At 43.0% G+C, this 25,253-nt stretch overlaps 1 protein-coding gene, 1 long non-coding RNA gene and 2 other non-coding genes across 5 annotated transcripts; 3 read left to right on the top strand and 1 right to left on the bottom strand.

Annotated features, from left to right (window-relative positions):
* The first annotated feature begins 5,857 nt into the window (after positions 1–5,857).
* trnai-uau (transfer RNA isoleucine (anticodon UAU)) lies at positions 5,858–5,953 on the top strand. The gene is made up of 2 exons: positions 5,858–5,895; positions 5,918–5,953. It is a non-coding gene; the product is annotated as a tRNA-Ile (tRNA).
* A 6,214-nt stretch (positions 5,954–12,167) lies between these two features.
* LOC130378372 (putative ATP-dependent DNA helicase Q1) lies at positions 12,168–20,400 on the top strand. 2 transcript variants are annotated; one of them, XM_056585151.1, is made up of 3 exons: positions 17,719–18,219; positions 18,355–18,432; positions 18,712–20,398. In XM_056585151.1, the coding sequence occupies exons 1-3, from the start codon at positions 17,999–18,001 to the stop codon at positions 18,743–18,745; spliced, it is 333 nt and encodes a 110-aa protein (XP_056441126.1). In that variant the 5' UTR covers positions 17,719–17,998; the 3' UTR covers positions 18,746–20,398. The 2 variants fall into 2 exon arrangements, with proteins under 2 accessions (XP_056441125.1, XP_056441126.1); XM_056585150.1 differs by lacking the exons at positions 17,719–18,219; positions 18,355–18,432 and adding an exon at positions 12,168–12,576 and having other exon boundaries at positions 18,712–20,400.
* A 2,274-nt stretch (positions 20,401–22,674) lies between these two features.
* LOC130378371 (uncharacterized) lies at positions 22,675–23,416 on the bottom strand. Its single transcript, XR_008894674.1, has 3 exons — positions 23,372–23,416; positions 23,155–23,231; positions 22,675–22,976 (listed from the first exon to the last, which is right to left on the bottom strand). It is a non-coding gene; the product is annotated as an uncharacterized LOC130378371 (long non-coding RNA).
* A 981-nt stretch (positions 23,417–24,397) lies between these two features.
* LOC130378374 (5S ribosomal RNA) lies at positions 24,398–24,517 on the top strand. The gene has a single exon (XR_008894675.1). It is a non-coding gene; the product is annotated as a 5S ribosomal RNA (ribosomal RNA).
* The last annotated feature ends 736 nt before the right edge of the window (positions 24,518–25,253 follow it).

Genomic DNA, 25,253 nt, shown 5'->3' with positions numbered 1-25,253 from the left:
TCTAAAAGAATAAATACCTTCATTACAGAATTAATTGACGAAGATCATACGGGATTCATATCGGGCCGCCAAACCCAAGATAGTATACGCCGAACTCTACAAATAATTGACAATGCAAGAAGAGAGAAACAAAGCACTGTACTGGTTAGCATTGACGCGGAGAAGGCATTCGACTGTGTGAATTAGAAATTCCTTCATCAGGTGTTGGAACGATTCGGATTTAATACTAAATCAGTTCAATTGATTAAAACACTTCATCAAAAACCCTCTGCTAGAATTAAAATTAATGGAAGTTTGTCCAAGAAAGACAAGGATACTGTATGTCGCCGATCCTGTTTGCGATTTTTATTGAGCCCTTAGCTCAAGCAATCCATCAAAATAAAGAACTTAAAGGGGTCACGATTAAGGGTATAGACCATGAATTGGGACTTTTTGCTGATGATTTAATAGCTTTCCTCGATCAACCCAACACGTCGCTCCCTAATTTGATGAAGCTACTACACACGTATGGCCATCTGTCAGGATATAAAATTAATGTTTCCAAAACACAGATTTTATCGTTTAATTATACCCCACCAAAAGAGATCATGGAAATATATGACCTTAAGTGGAACCTAAAGTCAATTCAATATTTGGGCGTTACGATCACTAAAAACTCCACCGACCTATATAAAGCAAATTATAACAATTTAGATCAAGAAATAAAAAAAGATATAGCAAGATGGTCTACCCTCCCCTTGATCTAAACTCAAGAATTGAGATAGTTAAGCTTAATATATTGACCAGATTTCTCTATCTATTCCAATCTTTACCAATAGAGGTCCCCAGGGGTCAATTTGCTAATTGGGACAGAATGATTTCCAGATTTGTCTGGGGGGGCAAAAGACCTAGAGTCAGATGCAAAACTCTTCAGCTAAGGAAAGAGAGAGGAGGTATGGGTCTTCCAAAATTAAAGGAATACTATTATGCTGCTCAATTGAGACCTGTGTACTGTTGGTGTAGGTCAGAATTTAGAGCAAAATGGAAAGACATAGAAAGAGAAGTAAACCAAATTCCAATTCAACATTTCATTGGAGATAACAAACTATACAAAGAACTAAAAAATAAAATGGACCGAACAACAGTACACACGCTAGGTCTATGGTTTAAAATTTTGAAAGTATATAAGATTCAGAATGACATTAATATATTAAAATGGGTAGCACATGATATAAATTTCAAACCTACATTGTATGATCCAGGATTCAAGCACTGGGTAACAAAGGGAATAACAACTTGGTGTGTTTTGGTAAAAGACGAGAGGCTGGAGAGTTTTGAAAATATAAGAAGAAAATATGAATTGGGAGCTCATGAATTCTATAGATACCTTCAAATGAGGGACTATTTCAAAAGGGAAATCGGGTCAGATTCTCCCAAGGAGGTGAACGGTGTCTCCATATGAGGTCCCCAAAAGTAGTTTGGTGCTCTATCTATGTAAATTTCAGGAAGAGAATATTATTGCGAGTGATATATATTTGATAAAAATACTGCTGGTAGCGAGCAAGAAAGCTATCACCAGACATTGGTGTAAAGAAACACCACCAACGAAGACTCATTGGTTTACTATTGTTGATAGCTGTAATGGAGAAACTGACACACAAACTGAGACTTCAAGAAACACAATTCGACTGTAAATGGGAAAAATTGACACTTTACAGGACTCAAAATGAAGACATTGGATTGGAACAGTAGTAGACAATTACAAACTCAGGATATGAGAATATGAAGGTACTTCCCAGGCAGGTTTTTTTTTTTTTTTCTTGTTTTATTTTATTTTATTTTTTATTTCTATTGCCATTCCATTTGTTGATGTTGATATAATGTTGTCATGTTACTGTGAAAAACTGTCAATAAAGATCTAAGTGACAAAAAAAATAGATATATGTTTGCCAAAATCTTCATCCTCTTGTGTCTTTTTATAGATGTATACGTATGTCTTATACTTGGTGGCAGACACACACTCTATGACACACACGTGTGTGAGTGTGCACACACACAACAATAGCAGGTGGTGGAAGAAGAACCTGAAAGCCATGAGTCTTCCCAGAAAAGGGCCCTGGTAAAAGTAAAAAGCCCCCAATAGAATACGACTTGAGTAAAAGTCTTCCACTATCTGATATTAATTGCACTTAAGTATCAAAGGTAATTTTCTGATATTATATGTACTTGAGCATGGAAATTAAAAGTACAAGTATTGTTAATAAAAAAAGCAAACCAATAAATGTTTTCCGATTTGAGATTTATTGGAACTTTGACAATAACACACACACACACAGAGAGAGAGAGAGAGAGAGAGGAGAGAGCAACAGAGACAGAGACAGAGAGACAGAGACAAAGAGTAGGCACAGCAATTGTCACCACATTGCCTGTGTCGTTTCACGTCGTATTCACCGTGAAATGGAAAAATGACAAGCAAACTTCACACAAAACTTTACCAGACTCGCCTTGCACTCGTTTCACCCAGGGAAAGATAGTTTCCCAGTCTTTATTGTAGCTGCATTCCTGTTCTTAGCCGTACGAGTCGTGCTTTCCTCCGTCTTGTGCTGAAGGCAGTTTGACCTGAGTTGCATTTTTTCTTGTTGGTGGGCGTGCCCTTAACCTGCGTCCGCGTCCCATTTTGATTGACATGATCAATCGGCCCGCCCCGCCCCCTGATGAAAGCCCTCATTGAACAAAATTGAGATTCTGAAGCCCTGTTTACACGAAGGGAAAACGCAGATATTTCCACGCGATTTGGCCTCTCATTTACACGAAAACGCAGTTTTTGTCACAGAAAACGATCATTTCTAAAAACTCCGGCCAAAGATTTCTGAAAACGCTGGTTATGTGTTGTCGTGTCAGTGGGCGAAACGGGGTTTTAGGTTCTGATGCGTCACATTATGCGCCAGGAAATGCTTAACGTCATATGAGCGCCCTATGTCAAGTAGGTCTATCTGCAGCCGGAGCCACTTGCTTTGCCAAACACGCCCATTGCTCTGCCAGACACGCCCATTACTTTGCCAAACACGCCCATTGCTCTGCCAGAAACGCCCGTTGCTCTGCCAAACAGGTCAAGTCTATTTTCGTAAATGTAGGGGGATATATGAGTGGCCCCACGTCGAATGGCATGACCCAAGATACGTCAGACAGAGAAAGCGCGCAAATTCGAGCAAAATATGTTTGACAGTGGAAGGATTTACATGGTTGCTTGGGTTATAGACTTCAAGACCCCCCCCCCTCTTTCTCCTTTAAGTTTGGCGCCGAACAACTCGGCCCATACCAAGTGTGACGGGATATTGTTGGTCAATGAAATGATTGAATAAATGTTCAACATGCATGCATGTAGCCTATTACTTTGACTTTCTAATGTTCTGGCGAAATTACCCAGTTTAAGTTTAAATATTAAGCATATATAAAGCACATACGTGCCTTTTTTTTCATAAATATCCTAAATACATAAAGCGGTGCAGTAAGAATTAAATGACGTATTCCAAGTAGCTCTAAGCACTGCTTATTAATATTAGACCAAACAAGACTCGTAATGGTAGGTAAAACAATACTTTATTAAAGCATGCAATTGTGTTGTAGAACAAAATAAAAAGAAAACGTATGAAGTGCTTGCATGATATTGAAGCCTACAGCAATCATTAGTTAACGTGTGTGGCGGACGGTACCACCTTGTTATTTGTTTACCCAGGTGCCATAGCAACACCATTGCTACCTTTCATTGGCTGAATCTTTGAGAACGTTGTAGACTCAATCAATATAAGGTCGCGGGGAGACGAAGCTCTGTTCGTTTGTATATTTTATTTACGTGACCATATTTTAGTTTTATGTTAAAAAAAAAATGAATCAAAGAACCAGTTCTCTTGTTTTGGGCAACCAGTTCTTGTCGTTCACCTTCGGGATTCGTTCGTTGTGAACGAATCGGTCGCGAGATTCACGACCGACTCATCCTTAATGGCCACCATTGAACGAGCAATGGCCGTGTTTGGCAGAGCAATGGGCGTGTTTGGCAGAGCAATGGGTGTGTTTGGCAGAGCAATGGCCGTGTCTGGCAGAGCAATGGGCGTGTCTGGCAGAGCAATGGGCGTGTCTGGCAGAGCAATGGGCGTGTTTGGCAGAGCAATGGCCGTGTCTGGCAGAGCAATGGGCGTGTCTGGCAGAGCAATGGGCGTGTCTGGCAGAGCAATGGGCCTGTTTGGCAGAGCAATGGGCGTGTTTGGCAGAGCAATGGGCCTGTTTGGCAGAGCAATGGGCCTGTTTGGCAGAGCAATGGGCCTGTTTGGCAGAGCAATGGGCGTGTTTGGCAGAGCAATGGGCCTGTTTGGCAGAGCAATGGGCCTGTTTGGCAGAGCAATGGGCGTGTTTGGCAGAGCAATGGGCCTGTTTGGCAGAGCAATGGGCGTGTTTGGCAGAGCAATGGGCGTGTTTGGCAGAGCAATGGGCCTGTTTGGCAGAGCAATGGGCGTGTCTGGCAGAGCAATGGGCCTGTTTGGCAGAGCAATGGGCCTGTTTGGCAGAGCAATGGGCCTGTTTGGCAGAGCAATGGGCCTGTTTGGCAGAGCAATGGGCCTGTCTGGCAGAGCAATGGGCCTGTCTGGCAGAGCAATGGGCCTGTTTGGCAGAGCAATGGGCCTGTTTGGCAGAGCAATGGGCGTGTTTGGCAGAGCAATGGGCGTGTTTGGCAGAGCAATGGGCGTGTTTGGCAGAGCAATGGGCCTGTTTGGCAGAGCAATGGGCGTGTTTGGCAAGTGGCTCCGGCTGCAGATAGACCCTACTCCCCTATGTTTACAGTTTGTTTGTTTGTTACAGGAAGACGCTCGTGTTATTCGTTGTTGTTGATTCTGCGGATTCTGATTGGCTTGCATGGCTTTAATTGCACTCGACGGCGTATTTATGCGTTTTGATGTAAACGACAACTTTTTTGAAAACGATATTGTGTGCACAATGTTATTTTTGAAAACGGAGGGGGGGAAACATTCGTTTCTATGAATACGCTGCTACGTATAAACGTGGCCTCAGTTCGAAGAACTTTGCATTGCATTCATGTCTTGAGAGCAGCTGAAGGGATGACCATGAACCACCAGAGGGCAGCAAGCCCATTAGAGCTCAGCTCTTTCAGAATGAAATATGATCACATGAATGATCACATGAACACACACGCATTCAATGTACGTTACCTTATATGTATGGACATATTCACAGCTGTTGATTTTTGGTTTAATGTTTAGATTAACATCAAATCACCTTCGAATAATCATCAAGTCTATATCAAAAGCAGTTCTCCAGTGGCGCAATCGGTCAGCGCGCGATAAGACAGTAACCATGTTAGCTTTGTACAAGATATTTTAGGATTAATCAACTCATTAATTTCTAATGTAAAGTAATGCTCTATGTCTATGTAATATGTTGACATGATCGAGTGCCATCTGATTTAAAATAACTTGGCTGAAACAAACCCAACCTGCTCAGAGTATTGTTGGATACGACGAGAAAGAGAGGCGGCCTGGTGGGAGGTACTTATAAGTCAAGCAGCAAGTCATGCGAGTTCGAGCCTCACCTAGCGCATCGTAAAAATAAGTTAGGCTTCTATAAACTCAGAATCTGTTGACATAAGCAAATTATCACTGATTTGCCAAAGCTTGTCTTAAGCCAACGCTCACTGTTTGATTTGAGGCCAGAGTCAAAGAGATCTATTCATTGACTTGGAACCAATATTAATAGATCTGACTCACTTTCTCTCTTCTCTTTGTGTAAAACAAAAGCTGTTGACCTAGTAGGTTTTGGTTTAATGCTTAGAATAACCTGAAATGATCTTCAACTTGTGAACTGCTGTGCTCCAGTGGCGCAATCGGTCAGCGCGTGGTACTTATAAGACAGTAACCTGCACCAAGTCATGCCGAAGTTGTGAGTTCGACCCTCACCTGGAGCAAGCTTTAGCTTTGTTAAACATAGTTGAGGACTTGGATTTCCGCTGTAAAGTAATGTGCTTTGTAATCTGTCGACATGAGCAAGTGCCGTCTAATTTACAATAGCTTGACTAAAACACAGAACAGCATCCTGAAATACAATGTTGTTTGATTTGATGCCAGAGATCAACAGAGATGTAATCCAAGAGTTGTAACAGATAACCAAAGAGAAGTTTAAATATTTCGAATTTACATTTTTTGACTTTGTTGAAGACTGTGGCGTGATTGTGGCGTGATTAATCAGTTTAATCAGTGGCGTGATTTGTTGAAAGAAGTAAACGTGACATTTCCAGAGATTACATTATTTCACAGGCAGCCAATCAAAAGTCTAAATTATAATTTCTCTTTGTCTTTAACACTAGAACAACCATCGAAGGGGTCAAATCACCCCTGTGAGTTAAAATAAAATATATCTTTGCACTCGATCACATTCCAAATCCCTACTTTCTTGACTTTCCCTAAATATGTCTGTTGTACCACCCTGTGTTGATAATTTATTTTATTCAGACCGGGAGAGCTATTATAGAGCATTTTTTTATGTGTTCCGATGTAATTGTTTTTTTTCCAAGGATGCAAGGCTCTTTCTTTGTCAGCAGAGGTCGCCAGGGGACATTCTGAAGACAGACAGACAGACAGACAGACAGACAGACAGACAGACAGACAGACAGACAGACAGACAGACAGACAGACAGACAGACAGACAGACAGACAGACAGACAGACAGACAGACAGAGGTGGCCAATACGTCGACTGCAATCGACTGTACGACCGCAAGAGTAGTGCAGGTCGATTTTTAATGCGCGACATTAAAAAAATAATAAATAAAAGTTGATATATTTTTTATTTTATTAATATAATTTAAAAATAAATAAATAAAATATAATTATAAGAAGGATAGAATAATGAGTGGACACACTGTTCAAACTATTGCAACGTATAATTTGCTACTATCAAATGCAAATTGTTACATTATTTTTGAATGAATAGATAAGTAAGTACCCTAGCATAGACAATAGACACTGTGGGTGTGGCTGAGAGAGAATTAGACATGTATTCCATGTAGTATATGAATCAGCCGTTGGCAGAGTGGTTTAGCATCTGCCCTGCAATACGGGCGACCCGAGTTCGCGTCCTGGGTACATCATGTAATATTTGCCGTTGGCTTATTTTTGTAATTTCTTTTATATCAGAGAAATTAGGCCTAACAACTTACTTTTTATATAATAAATATGCCTTACAATATAACCCAAATATACCTTGCAAAAACTCGTAAAGTTCGTAAAAGTCGTAAAGTTAACGTTAATATTAATGTTACTGATAAGCCTTCGTTACAATGACAAAGACACTGCATGGGAAATTGCAGCCACATGAATTCCATTCAGGTGAGTTTCGCGGCAGGCAGCCAAGAAACTCACCACTGACCACTGACCACTGACCACTTCTGTTGAGAAAAAATACTATGGTCAGTCAATTTAACATATTCAAAGAAATGGAAAATAAATGACATGAAAAGTTTTTTTTTATTTCGCCAGTATTCCTTCCTAAAACACTGATTCGGTGGGGATTGAACCCCGGACGAACGTTCTCTGCCTCAGTCTCAGACCGATCACTAGGAATTAGCTGGAAGAGCCTATACTTTTCCCTGGATTTAGAATGATACAAACGTGCAAAAACATAATTATATATTTATGTGGCATTCAGTGCAATGCTGTTTGTCCCTATAAAACAATAATAGTAAAAAAATAAATACAAAACATGAGGATAACTCTACAATCAAACCCTGCAATCCGAAGGCTCTTCTTCACCACTCCCCCTTCTCACTTCCAATGCAAAGCGAATAGAAGTGAGTAGGGGATCGAGGGCGTAGCCTAACTAGTTTGTGAACGCAAATTCGATGTGAACATGTTTCAGGCTTTAATAAAATCCCGGACAATTTTGAAATTCTGCCCGGACACATTTTTCGGTCTCAAAAAGAGGACATGTCCGGCAAAAGAGGACGTCTGGTCACCCTACTGTACGGGGAACCCACTTGAATCCTACCTGTTCTACTGTTATAAAAAGATTGCGGCGCAACTTGGTGGGCGTTATACTATCAAATGCAAATTGTTACGTTCTTTTTGAATGAATAGATAAGTAAGTACCCTAGCATAGACAATAGACAATGTGGGTGTGGCTGTTATGATAATTGCATTCCCTGACACAAAGAGCTATAAATTAGTAGAGCAGTCTGTGTCTCTGCAATGCATCCATTTTTTACAATGCATCCTGGAGGCAGAGGCAGACAGAGGCACTGGACGCCAGAGCAATTATTGGTCGAGTTACAGAGTATTTTAGAGGGGGAATCTGATGGAGAAGCAGAGGAACTGACATGCGAGCTAGAGGGTGATGATGAGAGAGCTGATGATGGAAGTGGCGCTGTTATAGAATCTGATTCAGGTTCAGAATCAGAACCTGAGGCGACCACATCCATGGAAGAGACATCACCATCCATGCAAGAGAAAGCACGAGATGGTACCATACGGATTGAACCCCCTGGCCGTTCGAGAGGCAGAGCAACAGAGGCCAATGTCATGAGAGAACCTCCAGGGCCCACACCTCGCGCCAAGGAAAATATCACAGATCCACTGAGCAGTTTACTGTGTTTGCTTGACACGGAAATGTGGGAACAGATTCTAAAGTATACTCAGGTCGAAGCTGACCGAAACAATGCTGATATGTTCAATGCGACAATGGACCAACTAAAAGCATTTGTTGGTCTTGTTTATTGTAGAGGTATTGCCGGCGGGAAAAGCCAGAAACTGGAGGACTTCTGGTCTGCTGAAATGGGAAATCCTGTTTTCAAGGAAACAATGTCTCGCCAGAATTTCAGAGATATCATGCGCTATCTGCGCTTTGATGACAAGAGCACAAGGGCTGCCCGCCTTCTGGAGGACACATTTTCCATGATATCAGAGACATTTGATCGATTTGTGAAAAACAGCACTGCTTCTTACACGCCTGGGGAGAACATAACAGTTGGTGAACAATTGTTCCCCACCAAGGCGCGCTGTCGTTTCACACAGTACATGGCAAATAAATTGGATAAATGTGGCATAAAATTCTGGGTAGCCGCTGATGTTGAAACCAGACAGTTTCAACTGACAATGGCCCCAAGAAAATGCCCGAAACTGTTTCCCACTACAACAGCACTAAATATGGCGTTGATGTTATGGACCAGATGGCACGCTTGTATTCAGTAAAGGGAGGGACCAGGCGTTGGCCTGTAGCTGTTCTTCTACAACATCCTAGACCTGGCTGCAATCAATGCACACATTCTGTACAAACAGTGCATGGACGTCAACATGACCAGAAAGAGATTTATTCTGGAGCTTGTGAAACAGCTGTGTGCGCCTCAGAGAATGGCCAGGACTGTGTCATCAGTGGCAGCACCAGTGGCACGTAGGCCACTTCTGATTGAAACTCCTTCCCCACCTACCAAAAGGAAAAAGTGTCAAGTCGCCAGATGTAGTGGGAACAAAACTAGTGACGTCTGTGAGTCATGTAGGCGACTTGTCTGTGGGAAATGCAGTGAGCCTGCTAAAATAATCTGCTGTGAATGTTGATTAGACTTTGCTGAAACCGAAAGATAAAAAAAAAAACTGCTGTCCCTAAAGACATTTATTTTTCATCCAGTTCCTAGTTCATTCAAAGTCAGCCGTATTTTTTTGTTTTCTTTGTTTACTGACTTACTGAATGTCAATGTACTCTATACTCTAATAAACTCTAATACACTCATTTAAAACCCAAGTCATTTGGTTATTTGCAGTGTTGGGCAGTAACGCATTACAAAAGTAATGAGTAAAACTATTTCATTCATCCAAGCGTAATGATTTGCTATTCTTTAATATATTTGATACTTTGTGTATGGCTTAGTCTTAAAAGTATCATGTTTGTGTGGTCACCTCCTGCCTCATGAGAAGAAGTTGCCTGGGAACTGAATACTAAATGGTCTGTTTTCACTGCTTTCTCAATCGCTCTCTCTCTGCCACACCTCCCCTCCCCCAGCCAGTACATTTGCATTTGAATAGATAAGTAAGGCCACAAAGCCGATTTCAGGCCATCTGGCCGTGGCTGTTGGCCTTTTTCACACCTAACCGTGCTCAACTGGCCCCTATTGTTCTCTGGCCTGTATTCACACTAGGCAATCGCAACTGTGGCCTGGCCACGGTAGGCTCTTGTACATACCACACAAACATGATACTTTTAAGACTAAGCCATACACAAATTATCAAATATATTAAAGAATAACAAATCATTATGCTTGGATGAATGAAATAGTATTTTTTTGTCATCACGTCGTAATACGTCACCATCAAGCGTCCGCTTAGTAGAACAACACAGACAACACAGTTGACACGTTACTGACTTTGTTGTTTATTTGGAGCAGCACATTTTTATATTTCCGCGTGTGAGCTAGAACCCCAATTTACCCTCCCGGACCCTGCACACACTGGTGGTTTATTGGGTTTCATTCTGTTGTAAATGCGACGGCTCCGCTGTTCCAGGGGTGGATCTCCACAGAGATAACGCAGCGATATGATCATGAGCAGTTGACTTCTAACTTGATAAAGTGAAATGTGAGAGAGAAGGTGATGCAGTTGTATTAAACAAAGACGTTGAAAGATGTTGCGATCTACGAGAGAGACGCAAATTATTCTAAAACCCGTTCGTCCGGGGTTCAATCCCCACCGAATCTGGGCTTTAGGAAGGAATACTGGAGAAATAAAAAAAAACTTTTCAAGTCATTTATTTTCCATTTCTTTGAATATTCTAAATTGACTGACCATAGTATTTTTTCTCAACAGAAGTGGTCAGTGGTCAGTGGTGAGTTTCTTGGCTGCCTGCCGCGAAACTCACCTGAATGTAATTTATGTGGCTGCAATTTCCCATGCAGTGACTTTGTCATTGTGACAAAGGCTTATCAGTAACATTAATATTAACATTAACTTTACCATGAGTTTTTGCAAAGTATATTTGGATTATAGGGATATTGTAAGACATATTTATTACATAAAAAGTAAATTGTTAGGCCTAATTTCTCTGATATAAAGGAAATTACAAAAATAAGCCAACGGCAAGAATTAAATTACGTACCCAGGACGTGAACTCAGGTCTCCCGTATTGCAGGGCAGATTCTAAACCACTCAGCCAACAGCAACGACGCAATCGACCCACACTACTCTCGCGGTCGACCAGTCGATCGTGGTCGACATATTGGCCACCTCTGTCCGTCCGTCCGTCCGTCCGTCCGTCCGTCCGTCTGTCTGTCTGTCTGTCTGCCTGTCTGTGTATATCTACCTATAGATATCAATCTTATTCGCATCAGAATGTCCCCTTGCGACCTCTGCTGTCAAAGAAAGAGCATTGCATCCTTGGAAAAAGAACAATAACATAGGAACACATAAAAAAATGCTTTATAATACCTTTCCCGGTCTGAATTTTTTTTTTTATGAACACAGGGTGGTACAACAGACATATTTAGGAAAAGTCAAGAAAGTAGGGATTTGGAACGTGATCGAGTGCAAAGATATATATTTTTTTAACTCACGGGTCATTTGACCCCTTCGACGGCTGTTCTAGTGTTAAGCCCTTGTCTTTCCTTTGTTCCTTGTCGGATCATTGTAGTTTGTGGTGAGTTCTGTCCTGTGTGTTCCTGTGTTCCCTGTGTTACCCGCGTCACCCGTGTTCCTTGCCTTTTTGAGTTAATAAATTATCCTTTTACCTGAACTGTCTGCGTTTGGGTCCTACCTGCCTGCCTGCCACCCGCTAACCGTGACTCAGCATCTGCCTCATCAGAAGAAGTTGCCTGGAAACTAAATGCTAAATTGACTGTTGCTAGTCTGCTTTCTCAATCGCTCTCTGACCACGGGTACGTGAATCGGAATTACAAGCAAAATCAAGAAAATTCAATAGTTCAGTTGCGCTAAAATGAACATCTTGAATCGTCTTTGATTTCAGAACAGATGTAGCAAGGTTAAGCCACTAAAGTCAGTAGCCTAGTGCTACCCATGCTAACACGAACGTGAAGCTTTCCCTCAAACTTAACGTATCTAAGTAGCTTGCAGTTGTCACCCTACCACTCCACTTTAAAACTGACGTTTACAAATATGCAACAATGGTCAGAAAAGTACTTGTGTTTTTTAATTTATATTTACCATTCAATATTGCAATCGCTGCGGTCAGTCCCATTGAAGAACACAGCAGCGTGGCTTGGAACTATACAGGCTTACATGAACCACGTGACCACCCTGCCGGCGAGATCAGAGAGTGTCGCAACTCTTCTCTCTCTATGGCTCTGGCAGCATCTTTAGACAGATGAGGAAGCCGGAGCCATTAGGTCATAGGCCACGCCCACTGGATACAAACGCAGCGCGGGAGTCAGATGAGGTCAGGAACATATGGCCGTCCCGTTGCTAGAACACGGCAGCGCCAAACATTTCACTGCTTCCTCAACTTGGGCCAATACAGAGCTGGACTTGCTCAACGTCTGAAAATCAAGTCTGGATCAGTACCAACTCTCCTCGGCTCAGCTACAAACCTCGAAAAAGTAAGTTAACTAACGCCATATCATTGTGTTGCTTTACTGTATATGGTTACCTTGTTAGCATTATAATGTTGCTTTAGCATTAGCGCTACAGCTAACAGCCAAGTTATTGTCGCTAATGTTAAGGTAGATAGCATCAGTTATGTGTGTAAATACCATGGACCTATTATAGAGAAAGGACAGTGGACTAATACATGGCCGCCCATTCATTCCTATAAATACACGCACTGTAAGTCGAGTGTGCATCTCAGCAAGCATGGGGCATCACACGAGAATGGGCACAATTCAACAAAGGGGGTACAGGCACTGATCTCTACTGCTTGGATACCAAGGGAATGCAATGTTTTACAATGTCTGCTCACCATACAACAAACGAATACAACTGTATTTTACCGGCCACTGGACTGCAGTAGTTCTAGAGTTTTACTGATGAGGAGATTGACCTGTTCAACTCATCCTAAATACATATGGTGCGTTCCTGGGAACCTGTGTTTTCGCCCCCTTCTACCCTCTTGTACTCCCAGTTATAGCTGGTTATTTACGGGCATAGAAGTGTACCTGGAACGCACTATTATAGGCATGTTTTCCCCTTCTCACCTGATTCAAATCAAATGGTTATTAGCCGATTTCTGCAGAGCTTGATGTCATGGTATTGAGTTGATGAGATGAACTATAAAATATGTAAACAAATCAAGGATGCAGGGCTGGCGCTCGGCATAGGCGAGCTAGGCGATCGCCTAGGGCATGGTTTCTCAACGGGGGCACAACCTAGGGGGGCGCTGGGAACGTGATTCCATTTTTGGGGGGAGATATAAAAAAAAATTTGTTAGCCTATTTTCATTTATTGTTTTCTAACCCCTCTACCGTCTCAGCTACTTTTTACTGTCTATGCGCAGTGGAACAGCGATAATACAGCGCGGTTCGGTCCTGCACACGCCCGGACTCCAATTACATCAGCTATCGTCATGATCTCTATAGTAACGCTGACAGGCCGCAGGGTGCCGCGGCCGGGGCACGACGGGAGACGTGGCGGTCGGGAGTCGCGGGAGTGGCCGCACCGCGGTCACGGTGAATGAATGTTCAATCCAACCATTTCTTCCTCAACACTTCATTCTTGGTCTCTCTCTCTCTCTCTTTCTCTTTCTCTCTCTCTCTCTCTCTCTCTCTCTCTCTCTCTCTCTCTCTCTCTCTCTCTCTCTCTCTCTCTCTCTCTCAGTTTAATTGCATGTCATGAAGATTCATTAATATTTTTATATTTTTTGCACCAAAACCGACTCAGAGGGCATTCACTGCTATTAATGACCAACGCAAAATCAATGAAAAACGATGCATTGATAACTTTAAGCAATATAACACGAGTGTGAGTGGGGTTGTTAGTTTATTTTTATTTTTATTTTTTACCTTGATCCAGAGGATCAGGGTAAGGTCAGGGGGGCGTTTGCTCAAAAAAGGTTGAGAACCACTGGTCTAAACCATGCTGACATCAGATGTGACCAATGGGGAGGATGTACATGACGAAGTGCAGGAGATCTAGCACAGAACCCTGGACCACACCACCAAACCCTGAAATTACCTATGGAGACATAGGTAATCCTAGCATAAAGCTGTGAGATATGACGTAAACCAGGTGAGCGGAGTGCCAGTGATACCCAAAAGTGTTTCCAGCCGGGTGAGCAGTGTGATGTGACAGATCGTGTCCAAGGCAGCTGTGAGGTCCAGCAGCAGGAGAACGCTGACATGGCCTGAGTCAGCAGCAATGAGAAGGGTGTTTATGGATATGTCCAGTGCCTTCTCAGTGCTGTGCTGACACACACACGCACGCACGCACGCACGCACGCACGCACGCACACACACACACACACACACACACACACACACACACACACACACACACACACACACACACACACACACACACACACACACACACACACACACACACACACACACACACACACACACACCAGAGCAAAAGAAAGATTAAGTGAGGAATACAAAATATGAAATGCTAAATACATTAAAGAATTAAGTAAGGAATAATCACAGAGAGGCCGGGCAATAAACAGTTTGATATGCCCGGCCGTGGACGGCTTATTTTAATAAAAAATAAAAAATAAAAATTTAGGTCAGGGGGGCGTTTGCTCAAAAAAGGTTGAGAACCACTGGTCTAAACTAGCCTGGCTCCGCCCGCCTAAGTACTTCCGTTCAATTTGAATTTCCCTTCAGTACTAGGTCTGGACTAGCCTGGCTCAGCCCGCCGAAGTACTTCCGCTCAATTTGAATTTCCCTTCAGTACTAGGGCTGTTTCCCAAAGTGAAGGCTGCAGCCTTGCTAGGACGCGTCCTTGCTAGTCGCGTCCTATGGAGATGAGACAAGAGTGCTAGCTCGAGTGCTTCCTAGCGTTTGTAACGTCTGACTTTGGGAACGACTTGGTAGTGTGGAAGCGCTTCCGCTTCCGCTTTTTAATACTGCGTGTCCGCTTGTAATGTAAACACATGTGAGCTTATGAATAAAACATGGCAGCAATCAAGCTGATCGATATTTATTTGACTTTTGTCTGTTATAAATGCGGTCATGTCTCCTTCGCATGGAGCCTCTTTGGGGAAGTCACAAAAGCTTTGTTGTGGTTGATCGAATTGTCTTTATTAAAAGGAAAATCCATTCAATTTTTATAAAACTAAGTGAAATTGTCTGAGAACTTAATTCATGCATCACATTTACAGTACGGTTGATTACTATTATGCAGGGGGAAAAAGACAAAGAAAGAGATGATAAACGTGTATTTATTTGGATATATGATCTGATTCATTCATTCATATATGCCTACAATCTACCAGTGCTTTGAACACATAAGTATATCATATAAAATACAATTATATACGTTCATTAAAAATTACAAACATTGCAAATGATCGGTTGTGCATTAATTTTACAACATTGGATAGTGGCACTATCCCTTCCACCGGCAAACAAATGTTTGTGCGCCACCCTAAGGCGCACAAAAGCCTCCGTTTGCTGGGCTGACCCTAAAAAAAACGTAAAACATAAATAGGTATACATAAATAATGTAATCTTGTGAGCGAGTAAATTGACATTGGTGACAGTGGTGTTTAACACCAGCTACGTCCATGCAAAATATAGCAACGTATCATTAAGTTGCAAAAACGTTTGAAAAGTGGCACAGGTCTTTAGGCTTGATTATTTGCATTAACATGATGAATCTATAAAAAGCAATACGGCACAAAATATTTCTGAAAACTAATATAACTTCACTTCATTTGAACGTGTACTTCTCTGCCATTTTCAAGAACCCGCCCAGTGAACGCAGAGGTTTGTGGGTAGTTTTGGCTCGTCTAGGATGCAGCGATGCATCCTTGAAAAATCTCGGAATTCTCAAAAACGAAGGACCCGAAAAGGGGGCGTATTTCGAGTGTCCTCAACATTGGAACAGTGCTTGTCGGCGTTCGATGACGTAGCGTCCTTAAAAGGGCGGCCGTTGAGCATGCTTCCTTGACATTGGGAAACAGCCCAGGGCCCCGTTTCCCGATAACGATGGATCCACGCTCGTACGATCATTCTCACGATGGATCTTGCGATCCATCGTCAATTTCTTTGGAGCGTTTCCCGAAACTCCTCTTAACGTGAACGCGCATTCGCTGCACTCACGACGTCGTAGGATTGTAACTGTCTACTGACACGGTGCTGAAATGGGCTCCGTAGGAGGGGGAGACGCAGGAATGTCGCAGGAAAATTGTGTTAAAAAGGGTTAAAATAAATCCCCATCAAGGACAACAGCAGAGTAGCCTCCGAAAAAAATAGACTGCAATTAGATGAATGCTATAGCAAGACATTAAAACACAATTGATTAGGCTTAAACCGACATATATCAGTCCTAATCCTGAATGCACTGTGCGTTTCACGGCATTTTCCCCCCTGAAATAATTCCATATGACAAAAAATTAAAAATTGCTTGTGTGACAACTACATTTATCTTAATGGGCTGATTTCTGAAACATGCTTTGCGCAGCAAAGAGAGCCGACTTAATCTGATTCCGCATAAGGGTTTCCTTGATTGATAATTTGATTGGCTATAAAAGCCCCTCCGGAAATAGGGTAAGGTATGTATTGATGAGGAATACAACGAAGCCCACCGTCTGGCCCGGTGCATCGTTGAGCGCACGATCGGGAGGTGGAAGTTGCGCTATATTAGATGCCTTCACAAGTCAGGCGGAGGGCTCCAGTTTTCGCCGGCCAAGTCATGCGCCGTGATATGTGTGACGGCTATGTTGCACAACATTGCAGCTAAGGCTGGGTGGCATTGCTTGAACCGGAGGACGCTGAGGACGATGACGACGAGGAAGATCGGTGTGAGGACGGCCTCCCTCATAACTACGCGGCTGGTTTTCATGCGCGTCGAAGAGTGATTGAGACTTTTTTTTAACCCCCTCCACCCTCCCACATGTCACTAAACATTCCCGTCAACGTGACCAATCCCCACCATATCCCAGCCTTTTGCCTGCTCCTTTGCTTGTTTTTTATAATTTATTTTATTTCTTTATTTTAATTTTTTTTAATTTAATTTAATTTTTTACATTATTTTATGCTACGTTTTATGAGTAGCCTATGTCAGTCTGCACAAATCCCCCCACTTTCTCTCACACATTTTGAGTGCCCTGCCTGCGCAAACATTTTCTGGACTGTCCCGTTTTATTTTGGCCATTTTAACATCTTTATTAATAAATAAATTAATAATCTTTATTAATTACCAAACTAAGAACATAAAGGCGCAATGCGTTTTAATAAAACGCATCCAATAGACGGAATGTCCGATGGTGTCGCCACTGAGGCTATAGCTGACGATGCTCTTAGCGTCCTACGAGCACCCCTGGAGTACTCGTTAGCTACGAGCGTTTTCAAGACGTTCGTTCCCCACGATGCTTTCGGGAAACGCGGTGAAAACTCTACGATGCCCTTACGACGCACTTCACGATCCACTTAGGCTAACGATGCTTTCGGGAAACGGGGCCCAGGTCTGGACCTGCTGTATGTCATTTGGTTTTCTGGGGCCGCCACAGCGGCGCCCAATCAGCGAACAGAGGGCGTGTCTGAGAACAATGACGATAAAGTCGTGCGCCAGTTTGAGTTGTTGTTGTGGGTCGGTAGTCAGAAGACAATGGAGAACGATGTGAGCGAAGCTATTCGGTCTGTTGTGGCAACGTTGCCGAATATTGAGAAGTTAAAGCCGGAGCAAGAACAAGCTTTGTTGAGCTTTGTTGGTGGCCATGATGTGGTGGGGCTTCTCCCCACGGGGTTCGGGAAAAGTTAGATTTTCCAGCTGGCTCCGTTAGTGGTGAAGGAGTTGGGTAAGGCGAATGCTGGCGATGCTAAGCCGATAGTTATTGTAGTCTCCCCTCTCGTTGCACTAATGGAGGACCAAGTGAAGGAGGCAGAACAGTTGGGAGTTCGTGCTGGGCAGCTCGGCGTGCATGATGACCGTGACATTTTGGATGGAAGCTTGAGTCTGGTGTTCGGCAGCCCCGAGTCCTGGCTGCTGAACAACAAATGGCGACGAATCCTAGCCTCAACCATACACCAGGACAACCTCATTGGTATCGTCGTAGATGAGGTCCACGTTACGTACAAATGGTAAGTAAGCACTAAATATGGTTAAACAACATAAATAGGGCTGTGTTGCATACTTAGGTTAAACAACGTGAGTAGTTCTGTTCTTCCATACTCGATAGCTTAGGCTAATGTTGTACTCCATTTTGTTTCACTCAGGGGCGAGGCTTCCAAAGGCGAGTCGGCATTCAGAGAGTTTTGCCAAGTTCGGAGAGCTAAGATCTATAGCCAAGGAGGGTGAGTTGAATGCACTGCCCTTTGTTGCTCCTACCTTACATGTTGTGAAATATCTCATTTGAATGCTATAGTATCGTCAATATTCTGTGTATGGATAATATCTGTTGCAAGGATTTGTTACTGTAATGAAACAGAATTGTGTGATTAAGTGCATTCATGTTCATAGTGCTGTTCATTAAGTCCTCCCTGCCATAGTATATTAAACAAACACTTGACAACTTGTTGGGTATGTTATAAAATGGGGCATGTGTTTATCTTGTCATATTTCTACTCTCCCAGGTACACCTGTTTTGGCACTGACTGCCTCCGCTGACATCAAGTCAAGAAGCAGAGTCATCAGACTACTCCATATGGACAATGCTGTTCAAATCATCGCTAGTCCCAACAAGACAAACATCCGTCTTGGCTTGTGCAAGGTGCCCACTCATCACATGAACTGCCTAGACTGGATAGTGCAACATGCCAAAGACGAGGGCTCAGCAATGCTACCGATATTAATTTACTGCCAAAGCCTTAAATCAGTGGGGAGAGTTTTTGCATATTTAAAGGCGGAACTGCAAGGACATGCCTGGGTGGGCTGTGATCCGGACTGTAGAAGTGAGAACCTACTGATTGGCATGTTCCACAGCAAAACCCTCCCCCAAAACAAGCAGAGAGTGTTGGCTTCTCTGAGGGGGGAAGGGAATTGCCGGATAGTTGTTTCAACAACAGCTTTGGGGATGGGGTTGAATTTTGCTAATGTTTCACACGTGGTAATGTACGGGGCTCCAGGTGACCTAGAGGCCATTTTACAACAGGCGGGCAGGGCTGGAAGGCATGGTCAGCCATCACATGCCATCCTCTACAACACCGGGCAGTACTTCAAGGTGGATGAAGAGGTAAAGAAACTGCTTGCTGTTGGAAAAACCACATGTTTCAGGAAATCTCTCCATGCACATTTTGAAGCAGAACCCAGCCATGTAGAGCCAGGCCATCTCTGTTGTACATACTGTCAGACTGTTTGCGCTTGTTCATCTGGCACATGTACAGAACCCATGCCCAATTATGAACAGATTGAAGCTGAACCAACTCATCAGAGATCTAGGCATGTGGATGCAAATGACAAATCTTTAATTGCAGATTTGCTGAATGACTACAGAGATAGTTTGATCAATTTATCCAATCCACTGTACACCTCACATGCAGCCTGCACTGGATTCAGTCAGCAACTGGTGGATGCAGTATTGACCCACTGTCAATACATATTTGACCTGGCATACATTAGTGCTAACCTTCCTGTGTTTAGATTGGACCATGCAAAGGAGATTTTAATTATCATCAGTGATGTTTTTGGGGATATTGATGGGGATCTGCAATATGATTCAGAGAGGTATTTAACTGACCCAGATCTCTATTTCAGTAACTACTTCGACAATGTTGATGATGATGTTGAAGATACACTCACGAGCCATGTCAGTAGCTCTGAGTCTGAACAGTGAATTCTGTGATGCTTGTGATGTACAGAACACTTCAAACCCCTTTGTGTACTTGTGCAGGAACATGATTGGTGTCAGTTGTATATTGTTTTGTATGTGTTTGGTTGGTATTTGTGCAATTCTACAAAACTAAATAAAAGTGTACAAAACACATACTTATAAGACCCTAATTAAGTTATAAAAGAAACGAGACGTACTATGAAAAAGTGTTTTTTTTACTAATTCAACCAAAAAGTACTTGCATAACAATATGAACTATTTACACATTCATACAAATAGGCCTTCTATAAAAGCTTCAAATGAAATAGTCTGGCAGGACAAGGCTAGGACCATTACAGACCAGGTAGGTAATTGATTAAAGAACAACAGTCCTCCAGTCTTTCAGCCTGCAACGCATCCATCGCCACACGTCATAGTTTAGCTTGGACAGAATGTTTGTGTTAAATTTAGGGAATGCAGAGAAGTGTCTTCCCGGTTGCTGGTTGAAAACCTCAGTGTTCCTTAATACCTGAAGCACCATTAAAATGTTGTTTTTTTTTAGATCTGCTGCATGGTGGATGCCACTGGGCCGGGATAGCTGCAGCTCTCCGTCTGTTGTATCCATCAGGGTTTTTAATAAACCAACAGACCTGCTGACCCTGTCAGCTGTTTTCTCTGCCAGGTTGGTGCCTTTATTCCTCAAAAAAGATTTCAGGAAGTTGTTGAGGTGCTCGAGGTGCAGATCAAGAGGAAAAATTTTCCCATTCCCGCCGCTACTATTCCAGAATCGGTTCCAGGTTACATCATGTTTAACCCTAGGGGACATTGTTGCATTGATTTGTACAGTCAAGAGGAAAGTGCTGTAGGCATAATTAGTGTGCCCGTAAGCCTTGTAAATCAGTAGTGCCACCTTGTACAGCCTTATCAAGCGCTCCCCATCTCCCTCTTTCACTGCATCCAACATATCGAATAGCAGAAATCCAAAGCTAAGCCTGGCCTCAGTATGCTGTTTTTTGTGGTCAATCAGACCAAAGGAAGCCGGCTCAACAACTGGCATAGATGCCACCACAAAACTGTGGACTTTCTCTTCGTGGGTCTCTCTGGCTTTTCGATAAATGAAAACTTTCTTGCAACCTGGCTCACGACAAGGGAGCTTCTCCTTCTCAGTGCGTTGGGCTGTTGCCGCTTCAGTAACGCCAGCTGTCAGGTCAGCAATCTCTGTAGACATTAAAAACTTGTCAACGACCTCTGCCACAGAGTCATGGAGCCAGGTCCTCTTCTGTTCTGCAGAGCCTTGCTGGATGTGGTCTGGTACTAAGCCGTCTGGAGTAGCTGTGAGAAAACAAAAAATAAATATATATATAAAAATTGTATTCATACATTGTACCTTATGCCAAGAAAAGGTAATGTTTGATTCCTTGATTTTAATCCTTTCAACACAATGTAGCAGATACAGACCTGTGACATCATCCAAATGAAAATGTTCCATTGCTGCCGCAAGGAAAAGTGCTGTCGTGTCAATCTGCACAAACTGTTTGTAAGCGTTGTACGCAGCATGTGGGCCTTTCTTCGCATTGCTGCACCTGTAAATCACATAGCAGTTATTTAAATGGCTGCATAAAACATCTGCTTGTGAAATTATATTCATAGTTCATAAATTCATGATGGTGTGTGTTTGTTAGTAGTACCAATCAGTGTTGGGCAAGTTACTTCAAAAGAGTAATGCATTATTTATTACTTGTTACTGTCATTTCAAAGTAATTAGTTACATTGCAATATTACTGTCTTTGAATTGTACGGCATTACACTACTTTTACCAAAATAACAGGAAATATGGATTTGTTGTTCTCAATAGATCTTCCTGTGTTCAATGCAGCTCATTGCACAGCAGGAGGTGATGTGGTATGGCATAATGACTGAGCTAGGCTTAAGGCTAACAAAAGTACAATATAATGGTCGCAGTTATGGCTCATGGTACAATACATTTCATAATAGAAATACTGTAACTTTAGGTATTCATATTGAAATCAATAGAGCTAGAGCCTACTAGGGAAGATGGAAAAAAAAAAAACACATTGAGCCCCCTTTTCTACTACAACCAGGTTGTAGTCTTTTCGCTCTGTTCTAGCCCTACTGTTGATATGGAGAACCAAGCTAAAAGACTACAACCAGCCTCCCTGGACTCTGCTGCTGCCGTGATCTTCTCCTCTAGCAGTAAGAGGAAGTAAAACATTTGCGCAGATTTTTTTCTCCTCTGTGATTCTCGCAGTGTTGGCGAATTTGTATAAAAACACACAAGTTAATTTCGGGTTTAAAACGTATTTCTGGGTTAGTCAAGTTAGGGTTAGCCAAGTAAAATATTACCTTTTTTTGTTGGGAGTAACGCGTTACTTTTGTAACGCGTTACTCCCAACACTGGTACCAATTACCCACTTTTCCCTTAAATCCCAAATGGAAAGCAGCCGAATTCATGGTGGCTGTGCTTTCTTGGTAACATGCACACAGTTCATAAGTCCACGCCAACTTCATGGTTGGCGAAGATACTCTTTAGGGGAAGAAATGTAGAGAGAAAAGAATTATACAATAAGATACATACACAGTAATGAATGTCAATCTAACATTAATCTGAAAACACATGGTTTCTGATGTTTAGTGATTGATTACCTCAAGAGATTCATGTTGGCGTGGAGTGTGCCATGGTCTTTGGCAGATTCTTCACTAAAGAAGATCTGATGATATATCTGTAATGCATATCAAAAACATCATGTTTGAACCAGTCCTTAGAAAACATCATTACTTCTCTATGCCTTGGAAGGCAGTGTATTGTAATCATAAAAAAATCAACATTATGTGCTTTTTGTAAATATAAATTGTGTATCAGGGTGCATGTAGTTAATGATTACAATACCGACCTCAAAGAGATTTCGAATTGCGTGCCAGTCTTCATATTTGACACAGAGGCCTTCCAGGCGGTCCTCCTCCGTCTCCCCATCAGCAAACGCCAACTGGATATTCCGGGAATTGGCCTCTGTCAGTCTGTCACCCCCGATCAAAATCTTTTCAAGCCCATCAGGACATCTTGGCACATACCTAGAGAGGACTTACAGTTAGAATATCAATTTAAACACAATCGGTCCATTTCTCTTACATGGGTTTAGACTATTCCCAGACTTGATTTCCCCTAGCGCTTTCAGCCAATGGTCTAATTCATGTATGGGAAACTGTCCCAGGGTACACAAAGTAATGATTGATCTTGCATGATATTTACTCCTTTTGAAGGTGCTGGAGCACATCCACCAGGTCGGCAGTTTGTGTTTCGTCCTTGAATAGAAGTCCAAGTGGATACTACAAAAGTGTAATATTACAATTATGTGTCAGTGTGTGAAACACTTAAAGCATGAATAAGTGCATTACATCTGCAACTTGCACTGTGAATTTACAAATGTATTTGTTTCATTTGATATTTAAAAGGACATGAAACTTACATGAGTGGATGGCTGGGCCATTTCTTCAGAGAACTGGTGGGGGATGTGTTGAACAACCACACTGGAGAGGGTCTTGAATGATTCCAAATAAGCTGTCAGGATTCGGCTCCCCAAAACAACGAATTCCCGACGCATACTGGTTTGTGTGTCTGGTCCAGGAAGTGAATTCCCGAGATCATAGTCAATCAAAGAATTTGTCGGTTTCAACTTGTCAAGGTGTAGTGAGTTGATTCTGTTGATGACACACATGTGGTGGATCCAGTGAATTGACTTGTTGGTCTGGCTGGTGGACTGATGATGCGTCTGAACGTAAAAGTCCAGGTTGTCGAATATGATGGAATATGTTTGAGGTGCAGGTGAGGTTGGAAGTGCTGAGGCAGACAATGGAGCAACACCCAAATCGGCCATGTCCAAGTCTGACAATGTACTGAATGTAAAGTCATCAGCGGCGTCCACCTCCTTGCTTGGTTGAACAGTGGTCTCTGTGGTAGTGAAGAAATAAATAACATTTATTTATTTCCAGCCCAGGGCACACATGCCCGGGCTGGCCTGGCGCCCAGAGGGCCCCCACTCTCCACGGCCTCCAGTACAAGACCGAGGCACAGACACCTCCCCAGGTAGGCCTCATAAGCCTGCTGTCTATTAAAGGTCACTGAGGGTCACACAGACACACACAGAGCACCAAACACTGCCCTGTGTATTGTATTAAGTCACTGACAGGCCCAGAGGCACAGACACCTCCCAGGTAGGCCTCATAAGCCTGCTCTCTGTTAAAGGTCACTGAGGGTCACACAGACACACACAGAGCTCCCAGCACTGCCCAGCACTAACACTAACCCTAACCCTAGCCCACAGACACACACAGAGCTCCCAGCACTGCCCAGCACTAACCCTCACCCTAACCCTAACCCACAGACACACACACAGAGCTCCCAGCACTGCCCAGCACTAACCCTCACCCTAACCCTAACCCCCAGCACTGCCCACACCTGAGCTTCATGAGGCTGACTTTCACAGGTAGCAATTGCTTACGGCCATACCACCCTGAACACGCCCGATCTCGTCAGATCTCGGAAGCTAAGCAGGGTCGGGCCTGGTTAGTACTTGGATGGGAGACCTCCTCAGAAGCCCAGGTTGCTGTAAGTAGTGACGGGTGTCACCAAAAAGAAAAAAAAACACGCCCGATCTCGTCTGATCTCGGAAGCTAAGCAGGGTCGGGCCTGGTTAGTACTTGGATGGGAGACCTCCTCAGAAGCCCAGGTTGCTGTAAGTAGTGACGGGTGTCACCAAAAGAAAAAAAAAAAAAAAAAAAAAAAAAAAAAAAACACGCCCGATCTCGTCTGATCTCGGAAGCTAAGCAGGGTCGGGCCTGGTTAGTACTTGGATGGGAGACCTCCTCAGAAGCCCAGGTTGCTGTAAGTAGTGACGGGTGTCACCAAAAAGAAAAAAAAAACACGCCCGATCTCGTCAGATCTCGGAAGCTAAGCAGGGTCGGGCCTGGTTAGTACTTGAATGGGAGACCTCCTCAGAAGCCCAGGTTGCTGTAAGTAGTGGCGGGTGTCACCAAAAGAAAAAAAAAAGCACGCCCAATCTTGTCCGATCTCGGAAGCTAAGCAGTGTCGGGCCTGGTTAGTACTTGGATGTGAGACCGCCTGGGAATATCAGGTGCTGCAAGCATTTTGGCTCTGCCTCCTAGTGGGCCCCTGCTGCCCGCAGCACTCAGCACAATTCAGCCTGTTCAAGTGCAGGCTGCAGTGGTGCTCTCCATGGTCCTGAAGTCACACAGACACCGGTGACTCCCACAGTCTGCCTTATATATATATATATTCACCTGTCATCGAATGACTAAATGTTAACTTGGTGTATTATTGCCGTGCCATGT

This window comes from Gadus chalcogrammus, unplaced genomic scaffold (assembly GCF_026213295.1).
Source record: "Gadus chalcogrammus isolate NIFS_2021 unplaced genomic scaffold, NIFS_Gcha_1.0 GACHA073, whole genome shotgun sequence".
NCBI lineage: Eukaryota > Metazoa > Chordata > Actinopteri > Gadiformes > Gadidae > Gadus > Gadus chalcogrammus.
This window is presented reverse-complemented; position numbering and strand designations above follow the sequence as displayed.